The sequence below is a fragment of the Helianthus annuus genome, chromosome 12 (genome assembly GCF_002127325.2).
Source record: "Helianthus annuus cultivar XRQ/B chromosome 12, HanXRQr2.0-SUNRISE, whole genome shotgun sequence".
NCBI lineage: Eukaryota > Viridiplantae > Streptophyta > Magnoliopsida > Asterales > Asteraceae > Helianthus > Helianthus annuus.
This window is the reverse complement of record NC_035444.2, coordinates 12,693,249-12,712,952: the sequence shown is the minus strand read 5'-3', so window position 1 is coordinate 12,712,952 and position 19,704 is coordinate 12,693,249. Positions and strand designations below refer to the sequence as shown.

The following is a 19,704-nucleotide window of genomic DNA, read 5'->3' as shown; positions in this document are numbered from 1 at the left end:
ACATCCAACGGTAATATTACCGTTTAAAAAAAATAATTTTTTTTTTAAAAATTAAACTATATATATATCACAATAAACCATTTAACCATATACCTTCAAGTTTATACTCATACAAACCAAAAAAATACCACCAATTCCTTCTAAAAGTTTACCATACAAAATGGCGGATGAACTCCCGTTATGGTTCCCACCCATGAGTAGCGACGATTCATCCGATAGTAGCATTCTTTTTTTTCAAAATCTAATCGAAGAAGCCGAACTTCAAGATACCGGCACATCTAACCGAAGGAGATATATTGAACGTCAACGTGAGGAGGGGCATGAGACACTCATGGCGGATTATTTTGTCGAAGACCCGAAGTACAACGAAGATATCTTTCGGCATAGGTTCCGTATGTCGAAACGTTTGTTTCTAAAAATTGTGTCCGATGTGGAAGAGAACGACCCGTGGTTTGTAGAGGCCCCCGATGCGCGAGGTAGGAAGGGCTTTACGCCCTTGCAAAAGGTGACATCGGCTATTAAACAGCTCGCAACTGGAAACACTCCAAACGAGAACGACGAGTACTTGCATATGGCCGAAAGAATTTCCCGCGAGTGCCTAGAATATTTTTGTGACACGGTTTGAAAAATATATGGTTCAGAGTTCTTACGTAGACCGACAAGCCACGACATGGCACTTTTATACCAAGCTCATGAGGAAAAACATCACCTTCCAGGTATGTTCGGTAGCCTTGATTGCACCCATTTCGTTTGGCGTTTTTGTCCGACAGAGTATCGAGGCCAATATATGCGAGGAGATCATAGATACCCGACTATTATGCTCGAAGCGGTTGCTTCTCAAGACTTATGGTTTTGGCATGCTTTAACGGAACGAAATGGAACCGCGCCAAAATGTCCATTTTACGTTAACAACCATTTATACAAACGTGGTTATTTGCTCGTGGATGGAATCTACCCTTCGTGGTCCGTGTTTGTGAAGTCGATCCATTACCCTCACGAAGTAAACGAAAAGAAATTCAAGAGGCAACATGAGGCGGCAAGAAAAGACGTCGAACGGGCTTTTGGTGTTTTGAAGGGGAAATGGGGTGTATTGAGTCGACCGATGCGAGCAAGATCGGTTAAAAAAATTAGGCTCTAGACGATACGGTGCTGGGCGAGTTGTTGAATGAAGACACCCATTGGAGACTCAAACACGATCTCATAGATCATCTCGCAAGTCAAGATTTACCCCATCTTTTGGCCGATTCCGACGAAGACTAGTTTAAATTGTTTCATGCTAATGTAATTTTATTGTTTTTTAATTTAGTGTAACTTTGATGTTTTTAATTTAATTTATGAAACTTTATTGTTTTTTAATTTAATGTATATATCCTAAATTTATTTATATTAAATAAATTATTGCAAAAATAATAATAATAATAAAAGTTTACCACTTCAGCAAGTGTTTAAACCATTGCCAACACTTTTCAGCAAAGTTTAAACACTTTTGCCTAATTGACATGGCGCGCTCTGATTGATCGGTTTTTTGTTTTGCCACTTTAAAGTGTTTAACCACTCCTTATACCCTTATGTTTTTTACAGCTCATTTATGCAGTAAATTACAAGCCTATGATGCATGTTTACACGTCTGTTGTTCATTCTTTTCTACGATTGGTTAACACTACCACAAAAAAATTTAAACACAGCACAATCTTCAAAGATTCCAACACGTTGGTTCGCCAAACCACTGACTGTCTGTTTACACGTCTTATCAAGGCGGTCTTTGAGAACAATAATAAAAATTTAGGCCTTGGGCGAAAAAAAAAATTAGACCCACTTATTATAATATAAACTCATCACTTATATATTAAGAAACCATAATACATACGACCCGATAATTGTTATAAAATAAACCAAAAGTGGTGTAGTTTGATAAAATATATTTATACACCCATGTATATATAAATATGTGGTTCAAATTAGTGATGTTTTTAGGCATAACATGTCATGTAATCTCAGTTTATAAAACGTTAATATTGTTTTTAGGAAATGAATCGTTACAAATCATTAACTAAAAATAAAAGTTAATCATGGGGTTTTAACTTTGAACTCATGACCATAAGACTATAACCAGTGGCGTCTCTGAGAATTTATGTACCATGTTCGAGGTAAAAAAAGTGCCCTTATATCTTAACGACAAACAAGGCATTTACGAAAATGACAAAATCGTATTATTCGATAAACAATGTGTAACATCCGCCAAAAACGGATCTCCGATACCCATCCGTTTTGAAAACCGGATCCTAAACGAACTTTTTTTATTTATATTAGATGTCGCGTATTTAGAAATTACTATAACTATTTTTTCGGGTTTAAAATGTTAATTTTATGAATGAAACTTGTTAGTCTCGTTAATAATTACAAAAGAAATAACTAACCTAGTTATAAATTTTAGATTAAACTAATTTCCTAATTGAAGTGACTGATTTGGTAATTCTTTAGAACTTTTAAGTGCAGGGACCAGTTGTGCAATTATTGAAAACTGTTAAATGAAACTCAATAAAAAAAGTGAACCAAGGGACTCGAACCCGGGTCTTAACGGGCCCAAAGAACTAACCAAAACACGCACGCCACTGCACCAAAGATCATTTTATGTATATTGTTTGATTCAATTTTTATTTATTAACATATATGTATCAGTTTTAAAAAAAACACGTGCCCTTCGAAATCACGGGCCCTGTGCAGAAGTCCTCCCCGCACACCCTGACAACCGCCCCTGACTATAACCCTAAACATTAACCAAAACTAGATAAAACTGTTAAATATTTAAGTGGATTGATAAATAAAAACGCAGAAAAAATTGTTTAAATAAAAATGCACCGGAGAGGATTAGAACTCATGACATTGGTTTACAAATTTGAGTGTCTTAACCATTCAACTAGCTTAACTTTTTTTGTTATTGAACTCATTTATTAAACATTTAACATAACGGTGCTCACTTAAAAATCTAGGCCTTGAAATTTTGTTGGGTCCTATAAACCCTTTGGGCCTTGGTGTCTGCTCGGGCTGCCCAGCCTTAAAACCAGGCCTGCGTCTCATTTATGCAGTAAATTTCAAGCCTATGATGCATGTTTACACGTCTGTTGTTCATTCATTTATGCAGTAAATTACAAGCCTATATATATTGTAATTAGAACCTGGCGTTTCATTTTTGTTGTTATTTCTATTCAACTCACCAACCCGCTTAAAATGTATCGTTAACTCAATGATGATTTCAACAATTTCGTTAACTCGGGGATAATTTTGGCAATTTATTCATTTATTCTTTTGTTTTTTAAATTTTATTTTTTCATTTTAAATAAAAACAACAATAATAACTATAAATATATATATATATATATACACACACACACACACACACTGGTAAGGTTATTGTAAAAAAGGTTAAAAGTGTGAGAAAGGTGAGAAATATTATGGAGATGACATTTGTCCTAAATCTAAATTAATTCAAAAGAGTAAACAAGTAATTTTATCATTAATTCAATTAATTAAAAACTTCTCATAACCGCAACCTTAATTATAGAAACTGGATTTTTTTAAAAGATCTCTATAAGCACCATTCAGCAGGTATATAACACCATTCAGCAAGTATATAACACCATTCATGGACTAAACATCTGATCCAAACATATTTTTTTCTCTGTATAAGTATAGCAATATGGTACTCATGTTAAAGATAAAAAACGCTCGTTATTATAGTGTAATTCTTTTTAAAAAAAAGTTACGTATAAAAAGTTATTGACGTTTAAAAAAGACGGGGAAAGTTACATGTGCATTAATGTTAGTTTCTTAATTTAAAAATGTTAAATTTACCTATATACCCTTAATCTATAAAATTAATATGTTTAATAATAAACATTATTTACAATTTTGCCATTATGATCTCAACCATTAGATCTTCTAATGGTGTAGATTCTTTCTTATCTTTCTCACAAAAAACCCTTTTTTACAGGAACCTCTACCAACACACACTTTATGTTTTTGTTAATTTTCTTTTTTATCTTTAAATATAAAATAATAATAATAATAAAAACAATGTTTGGCACGACGAGTTGACGAAGAGAGATGGGGTAAGAGTGCCGAGATGGACGAGATGGTTATGCTGGTGCTGGTGCTGGTGCTGGTGCTGGTGCTGGTGCTGGTGCTGGTGCTGGTGCTGGTGGAGAAGAGGGAGAGTGTGTATCGTGTGTGTATATATAGTATAATTATTGAAATGTCAGGGGTCGAATTAAAAAATTATTTTAGATGTAACAGGGAAAAGTTTCAAAACCTTAGGGATGATTTTGACATTTTACTCAAAAAAACAAAAAGAAAATAGAGAAATTGTCATAACATCGTTATAAAATTATAAACAAAACTTATTTACATAACTAAAGTCATGTAAGACCGTCCGTAAATGTTAATGTCTCCTAAGGGACATTTTCCGTCTCGTCCCTTTGAAAAATGTGTAATGGTTAGCGTCCTTAATGCCCTTTAAGTCATTACTTTCCAATATATTTAACGTTATAATAGAAACGCTCCTCCCATTTCATGCCCCTATAACGCATAGGGAACGTTGTTGGAGGAGTTATCAAGCCCCTTCATTTCACTTTAATGCCCATTATGCATGGTCTAACTGTTGGTGCACTTGTGTCTGTACTTTGTCTGTATTCGGTCACGATGTAAACGATGTCCTGTTTAGTGTTGTAAGTTGACCAAGTCAACCATCCTCCGGTTTGACTTGGACAACAGTTGGTAAATATTGAAAGATGATGTTCTGTGTCGAAGGATAGCCAATCGAAGGATATTGTAGATCCTTCGATGGCATCGAAAGATAGGCTTCGAATGATAGACCTCGAAAGGTGATCTTTCGAGGTCCATGCTGATCCTTCGATTACCTTGTCATCGATAGATGATCCTTCGGACCATCTATTGGATCTTTCGGACCAGACATCATGGGCTGGGTATAAATACCCATGCAGTGTATGTGTTAGTTCAGTTCTGAGAGTTCACATAGGTGCACACACCGAAAGAGAGAGAGACTTCTTGAGAGCATTCTGTCCGGAACTCACACACACTTTGAGAGTTTACAAGTTAGGTTTGTAAACATTGTGCTTGTAACCGAAACCTTCATTTGCATTAATACAATTTGTGTTAATCGGTGAACCCGTGTGTGTTGTGTTTATACTTGCTTAATCCCGGTTTGCTCGCTAGCTTGGATTCCGCACTCGCTAGTGGGTTAGTATAACAAGGTTTGAGGTTCGTCATCCGACAAAAGGGACCTACAAGTGGTATCAGAGCTTGGCTCTTTACCTTGTTTAAAACCGGGTTTTTCAAGTTCTTGGTGTGTGTTTGAACACTTGGTTTAACACCCGTTTTTGTTGGTTTTTCTACACTTTTAAACTGGAAAACGTGTTTTAAACTTACCGGGAGTGTTCATAAGTGGGCTGGGTAACTTGAAAACTTATTTTAAGTGACTTTGTAATTTCCGGTCATATCTCCGGTTGTTATTCCGGTGACTGGTTCTGGATAAGGGTCTTCTATTTTGGGTATATCTTATTTCAAAATCAAGGTTGGTAAGGTAGTACAGTCTGACCATACCTTTTTGCCGAAAGTTGACCTTCACCAACCCATCACCTTTTCACCAACCTATCACATCAACGTCAGTTGTGTCAGAACCTCTCGAAAGATATCCTTCGACTTCGAAAGATCACCTTTCGATCAAGGAAGGCTCGAAAGATTATCATCCTTCGACCCATCCTTCGAAGTCTGAAACATATCTTTCGTTAAAGGAATCTTTTCGAAAGACAAGTGTCCGAAAGATAGGGATTTATCTCGAAAGATAAGGATCTTTCAAGTGTGAATCTTTCGAGATTTTGAATCTTTCGAAGCCAGTGCTCGAAAGTCAACAGTGATCCTTCGAACACTGTTGATCATTCGAACAAATGTGATCTTTCGAAAGTCAGCTATACGAAAGATAAGGATATTTGATTCGAAAGATAAGGATCTTTCAAAAGGGAATCCTTCGAGTTCTTGAATCTTTCGAAACCATTGTTCGAGATACAACAGTAATCTTTCGAGTATTGTTGATTCTTCGAACAAGAGTTGATCTTTCGATTGTGGTCAGTTTATTGTTAACAAGTTTCGGTGATTTCAGATCTTTCGACCAGGATCTTTCGGCTGTGTTATCTTTCGGAATTCTTACTTAGCATTTATTTTGCTTATCTATCATGAATCCGAGTTGGTGGAATCCGGCTCCAGATAATGGTGAATATACAAGATCAAATGTCACTCCCTCATGGTGGGGTACACCGGCTCCAGACGATGGAAAATACACGAATACAAGGTCATCTCCTTTATGGGCCGAGTCGCCGGTATCGACATCTTCTCAGGGAAATCAATGGGCATTGGTATCGAATCAAACTCCGAGCATTCAAAGTATTCTACTAAGCGAAAGTGAAACAGGAAGTTTGAATCGACCTCCAAAGTTGATGCATTTGAATGAATATCCAGGATGGGTTGAGAGATTTAAAACATATGTTCTTGGTCAAAATACGGAACTGTGGATACGTTTCACCACAGATTTCGATCAAGCCATAGAGGTTGCTGCTTCAGATTCTGCTACGTTTGCTGATCTTCCAGAAGATAAAAAGAAAACCTATGATCTGGAAAAGAAGGCATACGCCATTCTCACTCAGGCGTTGAGCAAGGATATCTACCATCAGTTTGTCAGCTTCAAGACAACAAAGAAGTTGTGGGACGGATTGAAAAACAGAGGAGTGGGAAATGCAGCAACACGTCAAATGCGTCATGATCTTCTCAAGAAAGAATTCAAAGGTTTCACTTGTATGGATAAGGAGTCCTTGGGAGATATGACAAGCCGATTTTATCATCTGCTAACGGAATTGGATAATTATAGTGTAGTGACAACTCAAGCTGAAGTTGTGAAGAAGTTTGCTGATGCTTTGCCTCCTCAATGGAGTAGTTTCTTGGAAATCCTGAAGTACAACGGAGTGTTGAGAACTACTAATATCAACGAATTCGTGCAACTTTTGGAAAACAAGGATCAGGAGGAAACATTGAAGGCGAAGAGAGTTCCATTGCCACAGAATCCAGAAATGTACTGTGGAACTTCCAATTCTTCGTCTGCAAGAACCGGTTCACATGCTCCACTTCAAACAGCGTTTGTCACAAGCACAGATTGTTTTGGCAACCCAATACAAGTTCCTGTTAAGCCACCTCCCACCACAGACATGTATGGAAATCCAATCCAACCACCTCCACCTCCTCCTGCTCAACAACAACGTGCATGTTATGGAGGAACATCATCTGCAGGTCAACAATCAAAGCCAAGTACCGTACAGCTCGACACTTCAAGCTTTTCTAAAGTCAGTGTAGAAATAGCTAAGGAACACATGGAGCTACTTAACACTGTAGTGAGCGCGTACTGTGGGTTGATAGAAGGTCAGATTGGCAATATTAATCTGACACAAGAAGACTACCGGCAGATTGATAAAGAAGAGATGGACTTGATGGACATCAAGTGGGCCTTTGCTAGTGCTGTGAGAAGAGCAAAGGATTGGATGGAAAGTACTGGCAGAACCAGCTTGGAAAGTAAGCGAGACACCAAGTATGGGTTCGATAAGCAAGCTGTAAAGTGCTTCAACTGTGGTGAACGGGGTCACTTTAAACGGGAATGCACAAAGCCAGCTCAACACGGGAATCAAAACCCCTTCAGAAACCAAGGCAACCGGCAGAACAGAAACAATGATCGTGCCATGGTACCTGTCAACAACCAAACCAATCGGGCACTTGCGGTTCAGGTAGATGAAGGTTGTGACTGGTCAATCCAGTTGGGTGGTGATGCTCCTGATGGAACAGCATGTTTTGCCCAGATTGTGAAGGAGTTAGTTCACACCAGTGGTAGAGAATCTTCTGCCAGTGGTGGTGAATCGTCTGAAGATGAAGACTCCTCTGGATACAGTAGAAGTGTTGATGAAGAATCATCCAATTCTGGTGATGATCATGTGGGTGAGACATCAAATGCAGCAATCGATGCAGACATTGATGAACTTTTGGGGGAAGCTGCAGCAGAAACTCAAAGAAGATCTATTCTGGTGGATCAAGCTGCTTTTACTTCGTCTTCTCTCCATTCAGCCTTTATGGCTAATGTCGACGGTTCATCAAGTCAGGTATGTGTCGATGAACCCACTGCTGTTAATTGTGATGAATGTACTAGGTTGCATATTAGATGTGCTGAAATGGAGAAAAGTATGTCTGAGTTGCAAGGCAAACATGATGCTTTACAAGCTAGTTTGTTTGACTTGCAAGACAAACATACTACTGTGAATGAGAATTTGAGTGACTTGCAAAGTAAGCATGACGCTTTGCAAGAGAAATATGATGTGACATTCATCCACAATCAGAAGTTGACTGTGGATCTCTCTAAATGCACAGAAGCCAACATGTTTTATGAAAACCATGAAAAAGAATTTAAGTCAGTAATTGAAACATTAAAGAAAGATAAAACTGAACTGACTAAAATGGTTTCAAGAAAACAAACTGATATTAATTTGTATATATCTCGCCTTGAGATTATGCAAAAAGAGATGGCTTGTGTGAAAACCGAAAGTGATGCGATCCAACTCAAGCTAGACAGTTATTTGAGCTCTAGCTATGTGTTAGATCACATCATTGATGTTCAGAAGGAAAAGAGAGATGTCACATGCATAGGCTACAAGAAGTGTCCACCACCAGTGAGACATAATTATGATGCCATGCCTGATGAAGAGGACAGGGTATTCTTTGAACCTTCTGTGCCTCTAGATGTTAAGGAGTTTGCTGCAGGACTCGGATACCAAAAGGAAGTATCCTCAGATTCAGATGTGTCAGCAGATACATTTGTGAGTGCTGAACAGAATCAAGATCCTCCAGTTGTGATTGAGGATGCTGATTCGTCTGATGATGAATCTGATGATACTGTCCCAGCAAAGTCTGATGCGGTAGTCAAAAATGAGGACATACCTCTTGAGAATCACATTTTATGTGATCCCCCTGTACAACCCGCTAAGACTGTTGCAACTGAGTCCTCATCTGCAGAAGAGCCGGAGAGTGTGAATTTGCTGTACACTCTAGTTGGTGATGACAAAATTTACTCGGACAAAGATTTTCCCATTAAGAATGTTAATCAATCCTTAATCTGTAAAGTCTTTGAAAACTCGACAAGTAAGTTTTTGGGAAAGTCAGGACCATGTGTTACAGTTACACAGTGTCCTCCTATTCCAAAGGCTGAAATTCGAAAACAATTTGGAAACAAGAAATTACCAACGGTGCCAAAACAGCAAAATCACACCAAGCCCAAAGGAAAATCACCGGCTCAAGCTGAAAAGAAGCCTAACCAAAAGAAGAAGAAAAAGGTTAACTTTGTGAAATCGACGGGAACGGACAAAATTGAAAAGTTTGAAAATCAATCTAACTTAGATTTTGTCAAGAAAGCTATTGTCGAGAAAAGAAATGAACCAAGCAGTTCAAAACCTAGTACCTCGGGTTCACAAAGTTCAACATCATCGGTTAGACGATCACATGATTCTTCGGGGTTTGTTGAACGAAGATCATGTTTTGAGTGTGGAACCATTGGGCATATTATTAGAAACTGCCCATATCTTCATAAGCAAAAAGGAAAGGTTGATGATCCCCGTGGCAAAACTGACCGTAAGCCAACTGTTTCCACAAAACAAGATCCCCGACTTGTAAAAGAAAGGGAAAAGAAACAAAAACGGCAACAGGTCAAGAAGATTGAAAAAGCAATTAAAATCGATGTGGTTCAAAAACAATCTGTTGCTGTAAAACCAGACAATTCTACAACTTCGAACAATCAAGAAGTTAAAATCTTAAAGAAAGACACTGGTAAAACAAAACAGACTTGGAAACCTAAATCGGTTACTGAATCAGGGGGACCATCACAATTCACCAACCATCAAAGACAAGAAGTTATTGTCATTGATGAAAATGGAAGACCCAAGACCACAATGGCTTGGGTCCCCATCTCCAACTAATTCATTTGAGTTCATGTGCAGGGTGCTTCAGGAGGAACTATCAGTAGTCATTGGATTGTTGATAGTGGGGCATCCAGGCACATGACTGGCGACATGAAGCTTCTCTACGACGTTAAATCTATTAGAGGAGGTTATGTTGCTTTTGCTGGAGATAAAGGTGGATATATAACGGGTGAAGGAATGATATCTAACGGGATTGTCAGCTTTGACAAGATCAATTTTGTGCAACAACTTGATCACAATCTTCTCAGTGTTTCTCAAATCTGTGACAAGCAGTTCTCAGTACACTTTGATGCTAATGGATGTTATGTGCTGAAACCCGGCTTCAAAATTCCAAAAGAATGGATTCTCTTGTCGGCTCCAAGGATAAATGATCTGTACGTCCTTGACATGAGCCAGGCTATTACTACGTCTGCACAAGCAACTTGTTTCGTTTCCAAAGCCACAGAAAAAGACACTATCTCTTGGCACAGACGAATGGGTCACATTCACTTACGCAAAATGAATCATTTGGTTTCAAATGAATTGGTGAATGGTGTTCCCCTCAAAAATTTCCATCTTCAAGACGTCTGTGTTTCGTGCCAGAAAGGAAAGCAAACAAAGAAGAAGCATCCTACAAAGAAGATCAACACAGTGGCAGTTCCTCTTGAACGTTTGCACATGGATTTGTTCGGTCCTGTCAAGCACAAGAGTATTCGGGGTGATCAATACTGCCTCGTGGTTACTGATGATTATTCAAGATTTTCTTGGGTTGTGTTCATGGCACACAAGAGTGAAACCTTTGGTATTATCAAAAACTTGATCATTCAGATTGAGAATTTGTATAAGTTGAAGGTTAGGCGGATACGTAGCGACAATGGTACTGAATTTAAAAATCATTCCATGACGGAGTTCTGCACCTCAAAGGGTATTCTTCATGAGTTTAGTGCAGCTTATACTCCTCAACAGAATGGTGTCGCTGAACGTAAGAACCGCACATTGATCGAGACTGCTAGGACAATGTTGGTAGAGTCGCAGCTACCCATTCCATTCTGGACTGAAGCTGTGGCCTCTGCATGTTACACATTGAACCGAGTCCTTACAGTCAAAAGGCACAACAAGACCTGCTTTGAGCTTCTTCAAAAACGGAAACCAGATTTGTCTTATCTAGAACCGTTTGGAGCTCCATGCACAATCATCGATCCTAATGGAAAGTTTGGGGCAAGAGCAATTGATGGATACTTTCTTGGATATGCCACCCCTAACTTACGAGTCTGGAATCTAGAGACTAAAAGGGTCGAGGAATGGTCTGAGGTCAGAGTACAAAGGCACACCTTGCCAGTCAAAAATCCGGGTCAACCTTGGATGTTTGAGTACGATGACTTTTTCAATTCGATCAATGTTGAAGCCGTTGAAGAAAATGCTGCGGCTAGGATGTTTTTCGAGAGTGACAATGCAACAGTTTCACCGGTGGTTCGTCCAATTCTTGTTAATCAAGAACCATCTTCTTCGGTGAACAACAATACTCTCAACAATGAGGATTTTCATGATGCAAATGAATTGAACGAATCTTCAGAGGATGATGAATTTCTAGATGCAGATCAGGAAGCTCCTACAACAGCAGTTCATGGTACTTCAGAGGGTACTCCTCCAGTGGATGCCCATAGAACAGCTGAGGCTACTGCATCATCCTCTTCGTCAATTCCGGGCCTTGAATTGGTTGTTGATCTAAACCTCAACAACCTGGGTATAAATGTTCCAGTTCCAGATAATCCAGAAACAAGGATTCATAATACCCATCCTCAACAAAACATCATTGGAAATGTGCAAAGTGGCGTTCAAACAAGAAACATGTTGCGAAACAACAACAATGCAGGCTTGTATGCAGCTATTCGAGAATCCGGGCAACAAAACGACTGGTCCTTCGCGTGTTATGTCTCACAGGAAGAACCAAGAACGTGGAAAGAAGCCTTGAAGGATAATGCTTGGGTTGAAGCAATGCAGGAAGAGCTGCAACAATTCCAGAAGCTGGGTGTCTGGAAACTCGTAGAGAAACCTGCTGGATACAAGAAGATTGGTACCCGTTGGGTTTTCAAATGCAAAAAGGATGACCGCGGAGTTGTTATCCGAAACAAAGCACGTTTAGTCGTTCAAGGTTTTCGTCAGATTGAAGGGATCGACTACAACGAAGTCTATGCACCAGTTGCACGTCTCGAAGCAATTCGAATCTTTCTAGCCTATGCGTCCTTCAAAGGATTCAAGGTTTATCAGATGGACGTAAAAAGTGCATTCTTACATGGTGTGGTTGAAGAAGAGGTGTACGTCGAACAGCCTCCAGGTTTTGAAGATCCTATCCATCCCGATCGGGTTTGGTTGCTCAACAAAGCTCTTTATGGTCTTCATCAAGCACCACGAGCTTGGTATGCAACCTTATCACACTATCTGCTGGAGAACGGTTTTCGAAGAGGTCTTATCGACTGTACTCTTTTCATCAAAGAACAAGATGGAGATCTTCTTCTGGTACAGGTATATGTTGATGATATTATTTTTGGTTCTACTAATGATGTCTTGTGTAGGGAATTCGAGCGCATTATGCAGGATAAATTCGAGATGAGTGCTATGGGGGAAATGACTTTCTTCTTGGGCCTACAAGTACAACAAACAGAGTCTGGGATATTCATCCATCAGACTAAATATGTTGGTGACATCTTGAGCCGGTTCCAGATGTCTGATGCAACGCCCATTGGTACCCCATTGCCAACTAATCACGGAATTACTCCAGACTTGAAGGGAGAAGCTGTTAGCCCGTCAAACTATCGCGCTATGATCGGATCTCTTATGTACCTCACAGCATCAAGGCCAGACATAATGTACCCAACGTGCCTGCTTGCCAGATATCAAGTTAACCCGAAGGCCTCACATCTTGCTGCTGTCAAAAGGATTTTTCGTTATTTGAAGGCGTACCCTGACACCGGTCTGTGGTATCCTAGGGATAATAACTTTGAATTGGTAGCTTTCAGTGATTCTGATTTTGGCGGATGCAAAATCGACGGTAAATCCACAACGGCTGGATGTCAGTTCTTAGGAAATCGCCTAGTCACATGGCAGTGCAAGAAGCAGACGTGTGTCGCTACATCAACATGCGAAGCTGAATACATTGCTGCCTCCAGTTGTTGCTCCCAAGTTCTTTGGATCCAACAACAAATGCGGGACTACGGTTTTGAATTCCTAACTACTCCTATTTATGTTGATAATTCTGCTGCTTTAGATATCACTAGAAATCCTGTGCAGCATTCAAAGACCAAACACATCGAAATCAAATATCACTTCATACGTGATTGCTTTGAGAAAAGGCTAATCGATGTTGTTAAGGTCCACACCGATGACCAACGTGCCGACTTATTTACCAAAGCATTTGACAAATCTAGATTTGACTTCTTATTATTGGTAAACGGCATTAAGGTCAAGCAAGAGTAAAACCAACATCGGAAAATCATTTTTGTACATATCTTTGTGTGTTTTTAAATTTCTCTTAGTTTATTGATTTTAGGGGGAGTAAATCCAAAAATCTGAAAATCCAAAAACATCGAAAAATTTCAAAAACACAAAAACAATAGAAAATCAAAAATGAGTTTCCTGGCGAGCAAAAGAGAAAATGATAGTACATCAGTGGTCTATCCAAACCTCTTTAAACCTTAAATGAAAAACGATAAGCAGCTCTATATAAGATGTATTGGTAGGCTCACAATCATTTTAAAGTGTGCAGGGTGATATAAATCTTAATCGACTGAAGACCAGGTGGGAACCATTCATTGGCATATGGTCTTAGTACCGAAATTTCGTTTGATAGATTGCCGAGGTTCTGAGATATTCGGTCTTTATGCTGCTTATCATCTGGGTATCATGGTTGTATCTTTTACCGAAAAATAACGGGGACGCAAGTCTAGATCTTCCATGATACTATACATACGTGTACATATTACATACTGCATTCGACCTCAATAAGTGATAAACAATCACATGTCCAAACAAATAAGTGATAAAAATATCACATTTATCCGGGTGTCAAGTTCGTCTCTCTGCTGTACGGAAGTACTGACCTGTTCACGGACTTGCACCTGTGCCCTCATGCATACGAAAATCAAGTTCCTCATCAATAAGTGATTACATCACATAGGGCTTGTTTTCAAATCAAAATAAGTGAGTATCTCACATCATATACGGTCAAACAGATGATAATCAGTATACTCACCGGTAAGATGAACCCTCGTGCATACCTTGATACGGGAATGTGTCGTGATGTGGATGAACACCGGTCGGTAAGTATAAATCATACATTAACGTATCCTCTAAACATGATTACATCTGATAAGTTGAGCTTAAGTGGACAACAATACCGATAATTGTTATAGGATGCTTATCTTAATGTTAACTAACTGAACAACAAGAGTGTTTTGGCATGACCGTACACTGATATGATTCTCTTACCCTCGAAACTCGCAAAAAGAATGTTTGTATATATTTATTTATTTACTGCTTAACTTTTATTGTTTTTCTTTTAAACAGTTTCGTCGTTTGGTGCATATCAGCACGACATTAGCGGTGATGTCGTTTGATAACACTCAAAGGATTTTAAATTGTTGTCTTTTAATTTCAAAAATACCAAAAAGATTTTAGGCGTGTTTTAATATAAACTTTATAAAAGCCAAAAAGATTTTATTTCTGCTTTATTTTCGATCGTACGATGTTGGAGCTCAAGTCTTCGTTACCTGAAACCTGACTGAAAACCGAACTGACTAAATCTTCATAAACGGTCAAAATTTGCAGATTTTGAAAGTTAGAATTGAAAATTGATAAATTTATTAAACTTTCAAACTGTCGGACGGTGTTTGATTTTGACATGGTCACTCGTGTGTCATTTGTTTATCCTATTCCAAGCAGTTGTTCTCATTACGCGTTTAGATTTCTTGCATGTGCAGATTCTAAAGGCTAGGAGAACATGGTCGATGACAAGCCTTGGAATGAAGACACGACGAGAAGGCGCTCAAAAGATGAAGATGATCGAGTTGCCGCTGGCAATCATCAACACCACAAGGATCTCACTTCATAAAGATAAAGTCTTTTCACGAGCATAACTCAAGGGGGAGCTTATGTTAAGGGGGAGTTTGTCAACACACTTCCTACATGATACGGGTAGTTTGTTGATACACTCTCGGCTTTCAAGACGTGAAGACTTTGAAGATTCTCCGACAATGAAGACTGAAAGGACATCAGAGTTTTGAGAACTCGAAGACCAAAGACCGTCGAAGTTCGAGACGAGTCTACAACTATAGAAGATAAAGACAAAGCTACAGCCAAGGGGGAGTTTGTTGGTGCACTTGTGTCTGTACTTTGTCTGTATTCGGTCACGATGTAAACGATGTCCTGTTTAGTGTTGTAAGTTGACCAAGTCAACCATCCTCCGGTTTGACTTGGACAACAGTTGGTAAATATTGAAAGATGATGTTCTGTGTCGAAGGATAGCCAATCGAAGGATATTGTAGATCCTTCGATGGCATCGAAAGATAGGCTTCGAATGATAGACCTCGAAAGGTGATCTTTCGAGGTCCATGCTGATCCTTCGATTACCTTGTCATCGATAGATGATCCTTCGGACCATCTATTGGATCTTTCGGACCAGACATCATGGGCTGGGTATAAATACCCATGCAGTGTATGTGTTAGTTCAGTTCTGAGAGTTCACATAGGTGCACACACCGAAAGAGAGAGAGACTTCTTGAGAGCATTCTGTCCGGAACTCACACACACTTTGAGAGTTTACAAGTTAGGTTTGTAAACATTGTGCTTGTAACCGAAACCTTCATTTGCATTAATACAATTTGTGTTAATCGGTGAACCCGTGTGTGTTGTGTTTATACTTGCTTAATCCCGGTTTGCTCGCTAGCTTGGATTCCGCACTCGCTAGTGGGTTAGTATAACAAGGTTTGAGGTTCGTCATCCGACAAAAGGGACCTACACTAACTAAAGTCAAAGAACATTTGGTTAGGGGGGACGGTGTGATATCGGGGGGTGGATGGGGGGAGTGGGGTTGCTGCGGGGGGAATGATACCGGGTGTTTGAATGGGGAGTGGGGAGTAGGAGAGAGGGTGTTTTTTCGGTGAGTATACACCGAAGATGAAGAAGAACAAAGGGAGGAGAGAGAGAGAGAGGAAAGAGGGCGAATGAAATTTTTTATTTTTTTAATTGAGTTGGTGTTTGAATCACTCCTAGTGTTTGAGTAGAAAATGAGGAGTGAAGGGGGGAGTTGACATGGCTTTATATCATTGGTTAAAGAAAAATCAAACACCCTAAAGTGTTTGAATCATACCCTCCACCCTTAGGAACTTGAATTTGAATAGCGTTAGGTAACCTGTCCTAAGACTATGAGGCGGGGGTTGGGGCGTGGGTTGGCTGAAAACGCCCAAGTCACCACCCCGGGTGGGCTTGGGTTTGGGCGTGGCCCCTTGGGCAGGAGTTTAAGCCCGGGCGTTGGGCATGCTCCTATCCGCTTGTTGGCTAGGTCATAGCGGGCCATTTAAATTTTAAAATATAAGCGTTTGGCCAAGCCAAACGGTTCACCCACCCACCTGTCCACATCGCTATATAACCCCCAATCCCACCGGCTGTCCACATCGCTACCCCAACCGAAGTCACGTACCTGAACCGCTACCCACAAACACTTGTTCGATGGCCTTTTGGACGCATAAGGAAGAGCTAGCCCTTTTGTAGGTCCCGTTTTTCCGGTGGATCGATAAAGAAAACCTATCCTTGTTTATCAAGAACACGGTAACAGGTTGGAATCCCCGTGACGGTGCAAACCAAACAAAGTTAACAAGAACACGCGTAACCAAAAGATTCAATATCTATTGATTATGGATGAGTACAACCACAAACATATACAAACAATGTTTTAATGGACTCTCACTAAGTCTCTCTACGCTCATAAGTTTCACACAGAAACAATGAGGGGTATTTATACAAGACAGACACAGACTATGACGAAACACAAAGGACTCGGCGAAACACCTTTGGGCCTGAAGAAGCCCAACAGACGACGAAACAGGGATAGCCGCGGCGAAACACCATAGTCTACGAAACACATTTTGAATATTTCCATGAATTTCAACATAATGACAAAATGTGTGACATCATCATGACATCACTAAGGTGATGTCATGGTGATGTGTCGGCGGGAAAGGCCGCGGCGCTTCGTGCTTCGCGTGTCGAACTCTGGGGCGCACGACGGAGGAATGTCGTGACGTCGGGCTTGAGCCGGACCTAACCGTGTCGAAACCAAGTCAAACCGAGCCGAGTCGAACCGAGCCGAGTCGCGTCCACACAAAGTGTATCAACAAACTCCCCCTTGGACGCTACTCGTGATGGTTCGTCTTCTGTGATGGTTCGTCTTCTGTGTCTTTCATGTCGGAGGATCTTCAAAGTCTTCACGCGCCGTAAGAAGAAAGTGTATCAACAAACTCCATTTTCATTTAGGGAGTGTGTTAACAAACTCCCCCTTAGATTGAACTCTCCATTGAGTCATGCTCGTGAATCTTTTGACTTGTCAAATCTTCAGATCCTTGTGGTGTTGATGAGGGGTCATCGGCAACTCTATCATCATTATCTTTTGAGTGCCTCCACGTCGTGTCTTCATTCCAAAGCTTGGTATCGAACATGTTCTCCTCGCCTTTAGCATCTGCACATGCAAGAAATCTAAACGCATAATGAGAACAACTGCTTGGAATATAGTTTCCATAAACAAACGACACATGTGTGACCATATCTCAATCAAACACCAACCGACAACAGTTTGAAAGTTTAGAAAATGATCAATTTTAATCCTTTAACTTTCAAAACTTGTTAACTTCGACAATTTATGAAGGTGCAATTGTTTTCCAGCTTACGATCAGGATTTTGGGTAGGATAGACTCGAGTTCCAACATCGGTCAATCAAAAATAAACTAGAAGCAAAATCTTTTTGGATTTTATAAAGTTTATTTTAAAACACACCTAAAATCTTTTTGGTATTTTTCAGTTTTCAAATGTAAAAACGGAAAAAAAATAAATAAATATATACAAAGATTCAGGAACGAAAGCAGTAAATAAATATTTACAGACATTCTTTTTCGGAGTTTCGAGGGTAAGAGAATCATATCAGTGTACGGTCATGCCAAAACGCTCTTTTTGTTCAATTAGTTAACATTTAGATAAGCATCCTATAACAATTATCGGTATTGTTGTCCACTTAAGCTCAACTTATCAGATGTAATCATGGCGAGGGGATACGATTAGTGTATGATTTATACTTACCGACCGGTGTTCGTCCACACATGACACATTCCCGTATCAAGGTATGTACGAGAGTTCATCTTACCGGTGAGTATACCGATTATCATCCGTTTGACCGTATATGATGTGAGATTCTCACTATTTTGATTTGAAAACAAGCCCTATGTGATAGAATCACTTATTGATGAGGAACTTGATTTTCGATGCATGAGGGCACAGGAGCAAGTCCGTGAACAGGTCAGTACTTTCGTACAGCAGAGAGACGAACTTGACTCCCGGATAAATGTGATATATTATCACTTATTTGAGGGATATGTGATTGTTGATCACTTATTGAGGTCGAATGCAATATGTACACGTATGTATAGTATCATGGAAGATCTAGACTTGCGTCCCCGTTATTTTTCGGTAAAAGATACAACCATGATACCCAGATGATAAGCAGCACAAAGACCGAATATCTCAGAACCTCGACAATCTCTCAAACGAAATTTCGGTACCAAGACCATATGCCAATGAATGGTTCTCACCTGGTCTTCAGTCGATTAAGGTTTATATCACCCTGCACACTTTAAATGATTGTGAGCCTACTGATACATCTTATATAGAGCTGCTTAACATTTTTCATTTTGCATTTCAGTTTAAAGAGGTTTAGACAGACCACTGATGTACTATCATTTTCTCTTTTTCTCGGCAGGAAACTCATTTTTGATTTTCTATTGTTTTTGTGTTTTTTGAAATTTTTCGATGTATTTGGATTTTCAAATTTGGATTTACTCCCCCTAAAATCAACAAACTATGATAAATTTAAAAGACACAAAGATATTTACAAAAATGATTTTCCGATGTTGGATTAACTCATGTTTTACCTCAATGCCGTTTACCAAAATTAATTTAATCAGAAATGATTTTATCGAATTTTGGGAAAATGAGTTGGCACGTCGGTAAGCAGTGCGGACCATGACAACATTGACTAGTTTCATATTGAAACAATCACGTGTGAGGTGATATCTGAGATCAACGTGTCTGGCCAAAGAGTGCTATACGAGATGATAATAATTCATAAAGCAGCTTAAATATCGACAAGTATAGGAGAGATTAGAAATTTAATACCGTATCCTGCAGCTGCTTCGTGCATTGCAAAGAATCTGAGCACTCTCCCAAACTGGATATCCACCCGGTGTGGACTTCAAAGTCGATTTTGTAGCTACTTCACTTAATCGGAGATAGCTCTACACAGCAACAAGATCAGAAACCTCTGGTTCCGGTTGGTCTTCCACATTGCACCAGCGAAGGTTCTTGACTTTCTCTTTGAGAAGTAGTGCGC

The 19,704-nt window shown here is 39.5% G+C and overlaps 1 protein-coding gene across 1 annotated transcript; it reads left to right on the top strand.

The window, feature by feature from the left end:
- Nucleotides 1-160: 160 nt before the first annotated feature.
- Nucleotides 161-625, top strand: LOC118484996. The gene has a single exon (XM_035981187.1). The coding sequence runs from the start codon at nt 161-163 to the stop codon at nt 623-625; it is 465 nt and encodes a 154-aa protein (XP_035837080.1).
- Nucleotides 626-19,704: the final 19,079 nt, after the last annotated feature.